This window comes from Cannabis sativa, chromosome 3 (assembly GCF_029168945.1).
Source record: "Cannabis sativa cultivar Pink pepper isolate KNU-18-1 chromosome 3, ASM2916894v1, whole genome shotgun sequence".
Lineage (NCBI taxonomy): Eukaryota > Viridiplantae > Streptophyta > Magnoliopsida > Rosales > Cannabaceae > Cannabis > Cannabis sativa.
The window spans coordinates 41,869,806-41,879,677 of NC_083603.1; the positions used below are offsets into that span (position 1 = coordinate 41,869,806).

At 33.1% G+C, this 9,872-nt stretch overlaps 1 protein-coding gene across 3 annotated transcripts; it reads left to right on the top strand.

Moving 5' to 3' along the window:
- The first annotated feature begins 965 nt into the window (after positions 1–965).
- LOC115710004 (molybdenum cofactor sulfurase) lies at positions 966–9,381 on the top strand. Of its 3 annotated transcripts, XM_030638292.2 has the most exons (22): positions 968–1,183; positions 1,319–1,417; positions 1,815–1,873; positions 2,091–2,251; positions 2,460–2,596; positions 3,069–3,195; positions 3,334–3,436; positions 3,542–3,587; positions 3,756–3,794; positions 3,906–4,062; positions 4,682–4,784; positions 5,160–5,276; positions 5,771–5,848; positions 5,966–6,067; positions 6,278–6,347; positions 6,581–6,691; positions 7,133–7,197; positions 7,363–7,514; positions 7,935–8,167; positions 8,576–8,715; positions 8,815–8,925; positions 9,043–9,381. In XM_030638292.2, the coding sequence occupies exons 1-22, from the start codon at positions 1,072–1,074 to the stop codon at positions 9,154–9,156; spliced, it is 2,436 nt and encodes an 811-aa protein (XP_030494152.2). In that variant the 5' UTR covers positions 968–1,071; the 3' UTR covers positions 9,157–9,381. The 3 variants fall into 3 exon arrangements, with proteins under 3 accessions (XP_030494154.2, XP_030494152.2, XP_060967881.1); XM_030638294.2 differs by lacking the exons at positions 8,815–8,925; positions 9,043–9,381 and having other exon boundaries at positions 966–1,183; positions 8,262–8,613; XM_061111898.1 differs by lacking the exons at positions 968–1,183; positions 1,319–1,417; positions 1,815–1,873; positions 2,091–2,251 and adding an exon at positions 2,260–2,390.
- Positions 9,382–9,872: the final 491 nt, after the last annotated feature.

Here is a 9,872-nt window from a genome sequence, read left to right on the forward strand (position 1 = left end):
TATTTTTTTATATTTTTAAATAATAAAATTAGATATACATATATAAATGTGTTATATATATATAAAAAAAAAAAAAAAAAAACATACACATAAATATTTTATGTAAGGTCGGTTCTGAGTTAAAATGTATTGGAGAACATTGTCCTACATGGATTAAATGTGAAAGTATTGAGCCATATATAAGAACATGGGCTACTCCACTCATCACCAATTGGTTTTGAGATGGAACCCTATGATTCTCAACATGGTATCAGAGCCATATCCTTAGCGGGATTTCGATCCACACCTATCCAGATGGTTAGCCAGCCGCACGAGATCCAGATGGTGCAAAGACGCTTGAGATCCGAACAAAAATAAGCGAGCAAATGGCATGGCCTGTGATAAGGTAATTCAACTATCTTGGGGGAGAATATTGAAGAATATTGTCAGTATTGAGCCATATATAAGAACATGGGCTACTCCACTCATCAGCAATTGGTTTTGAGATGGAACTCCATGATTCTCAACAAAATGGGCTATAGATAAAAAAAAAATTAGACCCTTACTGTAAAGATAAATAGTATTTTTAAAAATTATTAAAAAATACATATACTTTAAAAGGTAATTTTTTCTTTATTTGGGCCCTTAAAATGAGTGAGTTCTAAGTGTGAGCTTAGTCTGTCTATGTCTAAGGTCAGCCCGGACTCTATGTTGGTAATTGGGTGTGAAAATAGTTGAAAATTTAAATTTATTAATAGTCTAATAATTTAGAGGATTTTACCACTAACAATTAATTTAGAAAATGAAATGTAAGTAAGTAGATAATTGAGTGTGAAAAAAAAAATCATTTTATCCAAAGTCAAAATTTTTAGAGAGGAGGAATTATACACTTCTCTTAAAAATTGATATGATACACGTGGCTATGTAAACAAAACACACGTGTCATGTCCTGTCATCATCTTCTTCTTCTAATATTTATATAACACTTTGGTTTGGATATGTAATTTATTTCACGTAACCAAACTCACTCTGCTAAGTTCCCATTTCTCCTCTTATCTCTTCTCACTCTGAATTTGTTGTACAACTACACCTATGGATTCCCACAAGGATTCCTTTCTCAAAGACTTCAAGGACCTCTATGGTTACCCCAACTCTCCCAATACCATTGACGAAATCCGAGCTACCCACTTCAAACGATTAGATGGTCACTCACTCCTCATCTACTTTTTCATGATTACATTTTCTTCTTCTTACTTATGATTAAATTGGAAAGAAAATTCAGTTTTTTTAATTGATTTCTTTTGTTTAATTGGTGTTTTTTTTCTTTTTGGAATGCTAGGTCTTGTATATTTGGATCATGCTGGAGCTACTTTGTACTCTGAGTTGCAAATGGAAGCAATCTTTAAAGATCTCTCTTCCAATGTTTATGGAAATCCCCGTATCCTTCTGAATTGTAATTTTATTGATTTGGTAGTTAATTTAGTGACTGCACAGGTCCTTAATATGATAGCATTTGAATTTTCTTTCAAATTGGTTCTGGGTCTGGAGCTGGGTACTTTCACATTTTTAGGGTCATTCATGTCAATTTAAGTCAAAATTCATTACTCTCATTCATTTTCAATTCTTATAGTTCTTGATTATATGAAGGTTTTAGGAGTTGTTTATGTTTTTTGCGTTTGTATCCACTCATTGTTTTTTATAATTACTAATTAATTCCATTGTGATGGTTTTCACCTTCATTCTTGTGGTGCTAATGTTTTTCATTAAGGGCTGTACTCCTATTCTTTCAGATTGTTCATGTTCCTATTCTGTTGAGATCCTTAAGTGAAATATAGATAGCCAAAGTGATTCTAGCTCTGCCACTTCTGATATAGTTAGGGAAGCCCGTCAACAGGTACTATTCTTTTGTGTTTCGTTCTCTTTTACTTTTTTGTGTTAATTCCAAGTCCTTATGATACTCCAAGAATTCAGCTTTACAATTGTAGTCTGTGAGTGTATAAAAATAATGATTGTGAAGATTCTCTGTGCCAGAGTAGGGAAACTGTGTGAATGACAATTTGTATTGTATGAGCTGTGGTTATTGTTAGACCTTTTGTTTTTCTCTCATACAGGTACTGGACTTTTGCAAAGCTTCTCCTAAAGAGTACAGCTGCATATTCACATCTGGGGCGACTGCGGCTTTGAAGTTGGTAGGAGAGGCTTTTCCATGGAGTCATGAAAGTTGTTATATGTACACAATTGAGAATCACAATAGTGTCCTTGGGATTAGAGAGTATCCTATGATTCCTATACTAACTTGTTTTTATTTTAAATCTCCTAACAAAGATAGAGTGTCAAACTTTTTGGTGTGCAGTGTAGGGTATGATCTTACCTCTATTATTTTCCCCAATCATGAATCCTTTGATCTTGTTGTATCCTTTCCCTTTTCATTTTACTATGAATTTGGGATTTCTTGGTTTGTAGCCCTTAATAAGCTTTAGATATGCTTTAAAACAAGGAGCTGCAGCTTTTGCAATAGACATTGAAGAGGATGCACATGATAGCACATCTATGAGAATATTACAGCACCAGGTACAACGGAGAAATGAGGCTAAATTTCTTCAGGAGGAACGAACAGGTAAGTTACCATAGAAGGGATTTGAATTGTGAAATTTTGATGCCTATTATACCTAGCAGTGAGTTGTTGTAGTTAAGCTATAGGTTAATAGTTATGCGATTGTAGATGATAGATTCTGACTATATTTGATGGAATCAATGTGTTCTGGCTTTTTGGGTGACTATAAACCTTTAAGAAATTCATAATCAACACAGAAATATTCTATAGGTAGGTGAAAAGCTGCATAGGTTTCTTTCACTCAATTTTTGGCACTTATGATTTATAGCTGATTATAGCTGAAGATGACAGAATAATTACTTCTAGAATGACCTAGTTGTTATCAAATTTGCATATTGACAGACTCATTTTTGGTCTGTTATTTCAGATTTACATATGGACTGTTTTGGAAGTTGGTAAATAATGCTCTGGGGCTTCTTACAAACCATATTATGATCCGGCAATTAATTTCATCATGTACTTTTAACTTGTGCAGGTAATGCGTATAACTTATTTGCCTTTCCATCAGAATGCAATTTCTCAGGCTCGAGGTTCAACCTTAATTTGGTGAAGAGGATGAAAGAAGATTCTGCTAGAATTTTGGAAGGCTCGCCGTTCTGCAAGTATATAAATCATACCATATTCTTAAGCTGAGAGTGTTTTTCTTGCATTCAATAGATTTGCTGATAGATAAGTGAGCATAATAACTGTGTAGTACTTTTTAATTTAGTGTCTTTGTTTTCTTTTTGTGTCACAATTAGTGGGCATTGGATGGTTTTGATTGATGCTGCAAAAGGAGGTGCTACGGAACCACCAGATTTATCCCAGTATTCAGCAGATTTTGTTGTTTTATCTATGTATAAGGTATTTCTCTATGTATCTTTTTGAATTCACTCTAAGAAACTGTTTTCTTTTAATTTGATGCTTAAGCTTCTGTTTTTGTTTGTATGCACATGTTTTTGGATAAAGCTATTTGGGTATCCAACTGGAATTGGAGCTCTCATTGTTCGAAATGGTAAGCAGTGAGCTTCTCTTATGAAAATTTAGTTTTTAGTTTTTTTTCTAACCTATTGGCTTTAGGTCTTTGTTCTCTCTTTTTTATCCTCGATTTGGCTGGATATAATATCTATGTATAATAGCCTTATGCTTATTTATAAGTCGCGTTTTCATCATCTAATGACAGATGCTGCAAAATTATTGAAGAAGACCTACTTTAGTGGAGGTTGGTTTCTGCATATCTTGCTCTTAATCAATGCTTTATTTTATTTACTTATAAAAAGAGATTAATAATTCTTTAATTAATACCTATGCTAACTGTAATAAGATATTACAGGCACAGTTGCTGCGTCTATTGCTGATATTGACTTTGTTATAAGAAGAAAAGGCATTGAGGAGCTGTTTGAGGATGGGACCGTTTCTTTTCTAAGCATTGCATCTCTTAGCCATGGGTTTAAAATTCTCAATTCCCTTACCATTTCTGCCATAAACCAGTAAGTAATAAAGTTTTACTTCATTCTTCCATTAAGTCTCTAATGACAAAAATGAACTCTTCTTTTGTGTACATGCATGCACCTTCTTTCCTCTTCTGTTAGTTACTGTGATTCTTCTTGATGCTTTCCTCTTAACTCAACAAATGTATGTACATGCAGTCACTGATATCCATATGTAAGTATATGCTCACAGACTATTGGATATACACTTAATGTATGTATTTGTGCATTTTGTTTTAAGAAACAGGAACTGCTTATAATCATAAATCAGTATGAACAAAATTCAGGGGTATGATGCCCCCATATATAGAAAATAAAAATTGAAGGACAGAACTCCACCCTCTCCCCAAATCTGAAAACAGTAGATTTTAAAATTCTTTAGTATCATCAAACCATAAAGCCACTCATAATTTAATACTATAACACAAAGAACAAATGTCTTCTTCCAACAGTCTGCACCATAGTTTTCTTGCCAAAGATCAATGTATCAGCAAATGCACTAAAAACTCAATGCTCCTTTTACATATATGGACATTTGTATGTATTTATTTATACTGTATATGGTCTAATAGTAAAATAAGCATGCTCTAAAGTTTATTGAACATTTTTCTCTTTGAAGGCATACAACCTCACTCGCTAGGTATGTGCGAAAGGTACTACTGTCCTTACAACATGAAAATGGAATCAGCGTTTGCAAACTTTATGGAACTTCAGCATCAAAGGTTGGTTGGAAGTAATTAAATATCACACATGCTCACACACACTGTAAATCAAGTACTATCTTGCTGAAGTAACATGGTAGGATATAGACTAAAGATCAACTCTTTAATGAGTGGAGTGATGGGAAAGATATAATTGTTTGAAGTACTAAATCTAATTGAATGTCTCGCTTATCATTTGTCATGTTAGGATTGTGTAAAAACTTCAGAATATGGATTATTATTTTGGGCTAGGTAATTCTATTTAGTATATTTTTATCTGGCCATTTTTTAATTTTAAGTGCTTTTATTTTATTTCCTCATGCCTTTTTTCTTTTGGGGTCAGTTTTTCTGGTTTGCAATGGAAACCAATCTTACATATGAACCTTATTTTGTTAGGTTTTACATCATGAACTTGGCCCAATAATCTCATTCAATTTGAAAAGGCCAGATGGTTCTTGGTATGGATACCGTGAAGTTGAAAAACTAGCATCTTTGTCAGGAATCCAATTACGGGTACGAGTCAGAAATTCTAACTTGCTTTCTTCCATAGTTATCAATTCTTAAATTCATATATTAGATACATATTTATTTGTTTTCCCCTCTTGCCTTTGCATACAAAATTGATTCCAAGTATTGCTTTATTTAGTCTAGTGGAAAACGCCTTTGCGAACAACAATTTATAGGCATGGTACTCTGATATTGCATAACTGATATGGCTGCCATTATGAGTCAATATATGTTACATAATTCCCTTGCAGTACTTATTACTATTGAAGTGCTTTTGTTGTTTGTCGTTCTCTAAGATTTTGAGGTTTGGGTCTCTAGATATATTTCGCATTGTTTTATTAACGATGCAAATTATTACCCTTTTGTTTAATACTATTTTAATCTCACTTTTTTAACAGAAGATTCTGTATGCAATCACCTTTGTTATTGTTACTCTAAAAGTAAGCAGTATGACTCTATTTGAATGACAGTGGCGGTGCGCTAACCCCACTCTTCTATAGACAGGTTGTTTTTGCAACCCTGGTGCATGTGCAAAATATCTTGGATTATCTCACACGGATCTTCTCTCAAATATTGAGGTAACTCAGAGTCTTCATCAGTAACTTTCATCATTGCTGTATTTTGTGTATGTTTCTAATGCTTATATTAGTATCCGAATGGCATACATTGTTGATAGTTGTATTTGGTTTTTTTAGGCTGGCCATGTTTGCTGGGATGATTATGACATAGTTCATGGGAAGCCAACTGGAGCAGTGAGAGTGTCCTTTGGCTATATGTCAACATACGAAGATGCCAAGGTAAAGTACTACACTTCAGTTTCATATATTTAAACTTTAGTTGTGAATTGAGGTCAATATATAAACATATTAGAAACTGTGATTTCATCTAGTAGGACACTTGCTAATTATGCTTTTGTAGGATGCAATGAATACATATCAAAAGAAGTTCATCTTGGCCGTTAGTATTCTTTCCGTCTAATGGACCTTTTGTTCTCTTTGTATTTGCAGAAATTTGTTGATTTCATTAAAGATTCCTTTGTAGCATTACCAAAGCAAACTGCAAGATTGTACAAGAAAGGTTCATTATATGCTCTACCTCATTATCTTCTATTGATGAATGTTGGTAATATAAGTTGGAAGTGTGCAAGTGTAGCACATAGAGGCCATGGAGCTGCTTTTTGTTCTATTGTTTTATTTTTTAACTTAGCAGTATGAATTATATAATCTAAGTGAAGTGATGAAACATGAATGCTTAAATGCTTGCTGTGTTTTGTGATATATAATTGTATTTGACATCTAATTCTCTCATAGATGATGAAGCCAGACTCCCAATTGCTAAAATTGGCCTCAGATCTATTATTATCTACCCAATCAAATCATGTGCAGGATTTAGCGCAGAAAGTTGGCCTCTAAGCAATAATGGTAGGTAGTCCTTCTCTACTTTCTTTTAACCATGGTGCATATCTTGCCTGCCATTGTGACTTGAATCAAATGTGATAAAGTCTGAAAATTTGTACTTTTGGCAGTAGTAAGAATAAAAGATTAGAAAAATGGAAAAGAAAGATGTACACACACTTGAGAATTCAGTCAAAAATGATTTTCTTGCTAAGTGACAGAGGTTGATCGTTTTATTTGTATTCAACTTCTTAAAATGTGAGGGAAACAAATACATACATACATAACCGTTTACTCCACTTCCTGTGTCAATAAATTTCAAGAAACACAAGTGGTATATTCTTTATCGAGGACATTTCTACACCTACTTTGTCTTTTGTTGAAGCATTATGCATCTTACAACCATTGGTTTTCAACTACCAGTGATTCAAATATACTTTTATTATAGCCTACTGTGATTGTGTGCAGGTCTACGGTACGACCGTGAATGGCTTCTTACAAGCCTTACTGGTGAAGTTCTTACACAAAAGAAGGTAAAGTTTACGTTCTTCTGTGCACACACAGTTTCGGATCTATTAATCATATTGTGTACTTGGAAACTTATTTAATATATAGCTAGGGTCACTTTATTTTGTTTATAAGTCCAATTTACCTCATGGTTGATATCCGTGTTTTTATTCATTGAAATTAATTTCTAGGTCCCTGAAATGTGCTTTGTAAGTACTTTTGTCGACCTCAATCTTGGAATATTGTATGTAGAGTCCCCACGCTGTAAAGTGAGGCTGGCTATCAAACTTATTTCAGATTCAGATAATGGTGTGAGAAATGAAATTAATGTCCACGGGCAGAGGTAAGGTACAATGTGTTATATAACAAGTGATTTTTGCTTAAAGCATATGATCCTTATACATGATTTTCATAAGAAATGAGTTGCAGAGTTTAAAACATTCAGATATCTAGTAATTAAGAGTATCCTGACAAACTATGACTGACTCTGATATGCTAAAGAACTTTGTCTTTAGGTGATCACTGTATCTCCATGAAACTCGTTGAGCTGAACCGTTTGGATTTATGTAATATCATCGAAAATTCATTAACGATTGGTGTGCTTTAAATTCTTGCTGTTTGAGAATGAATTCCCAATTTTCTCTTTCAAATAATGACTGGAAAGAGTGTTGAATGCAATATATTTCATGTTTAAAATCAGTCCTCATCTCAATTTATATTACAAGTCCCCTTTCATAGCTGAACTTACATTTTTTCTCATTAGATGTGAAGTTCAAGGTTACGACAATGAAGTCAATAGTTGGTTCAGCACTGCCCTTGACCGACCATGCACTTTATCCCGCTGTTCTAGTTCCAATTACAATTTTTGTATGAATAAGAACAAAAACATTGGCATGTGCATAGCTGAGCAAAGTATATCAAATTTTGCAAATGAAGCTCAGTTCTTATTAATATCAGAAGAAAGCATATTTGATCTCAACAACAGAATAAGTACAAGTATGTATATTACTACACTCTTCCTCTCTCACATGATAGTCAATAAATACATTTTCCAATGTGCATTGATTTGTCTATATGACTTGATGTATAGGGATATCTGGAGTTATCTGGTGATATTATTATTAGTAGTTGTTTCTTTTTCTTTCTCCCCCTGCTTGCTAACTGAATTTTGGTTCAAGATCTACTCTCCCGACTCGGAAATGAACCACATTGCAGGGCTCTCAAAGGAAGTACTTCTGTGGTTCTATAAATTTGAACTTGTTTTGTAGCCATTGGCCATTATACCTACCATGCACACACCTTTCGATGCATTCTCATGATACCGAAACATCAAAATTTCAGACATGGTCCTGGTTTATTTGACTACTAAATCTAAAACTTTTGCCTCTTGTTAATTGATTACAGGAGATGTGCAAAAGGGTACTGAAGGAGCTTCATTCAAAGTCAATCCAATGAGATTTCGGCCTAACCTAGTCATATCCGGAGGGGAACCATATGCTGAAGATGGGTGGAAAAATCTCAGAATCCGGAACAAATATTTCAGTGTAAGTTACCAAATAAATTGCTTAAATGTTACATTTGCATAACAACTAATACCAACATTGCCAAACATTTTTTAGAAATAAAGAGCTTTTTGTTTTCAGTCTTTAGGTGGATGCAATCGTTGTCAAATGATCAACATTGTTCATAGAGATGGACAAGTACAAAAATCAAATGAACCTTTGGCTACTTTAGCATCATATAGGAGGGACAAGGTTAGTAGTGATGATATGATAGACTAATAATAGTTCTAGTGTTGTAATTTTTGTTTTTGTTTCTCATTAGTATATATATGTATATATATATATGTGTGTGTTACAATATTATTGCAGGGAAAGATCTTGTTTGGGATACTTTTGAGATATGAGAATAGTGATGGAGATCAAGTACAAGACAATGATATATGGGTTCAAGTTGGTGATGAAGTACATCCAAATTGCATTTAGGATTTGACTTTTGAGAATAGTCAATAAGTAAATGAAGGCGGCTCAACTCAAGTACTAAAAAACAAATTATAGGTCTATTTTTAGCTCTAATAAAATCATAACAAAAAATGTTCTTTATTGTTGTATATCTCTACAGAAACAAAACGAGAAATAAAGTATATATTTATATATTTATATATAGACAAATTTAAGTGTTATAATCATCATAAGATAAAGGTTTTTAAAGTTTTGTTTTATTTTTTAAGTTGATAATATATAAAGATGTAATGGTAACTGGGAGCTTGTTACAGAATATATTTCTTTTTAAAGAACAAATTCTTTCCTGATGAGAGATGTGAAATAAAGTAAAAGTTGGTGAAATTTTTATCTTACAGCATCTCTAATCTGTAATAGTACACTTTTTTTTTTCAAAATTAGTGTGAAATTTGCACACAATTTCATTCCAAAGTATATATCAAATTGTGCACTAAATAGGGGTGTTTATCCAATCCAATCCGCACTATTTTGTTCATAGTGCATCTGATCCGCACTAAGTGCGGATTTCATTTTTTGGATCCAATTCAATCCGCACAATGGCTCAAATCCAATCCAATCCGCAAAAGTGCGGATTGGATCGGTTATTTTGGATTGGTTACTTTTTAATATTAAATTATTTAATATTTATGAAAAAAAATATTTTTTTCTCATAACTAGTAACAAAATAAAATAAATTACAA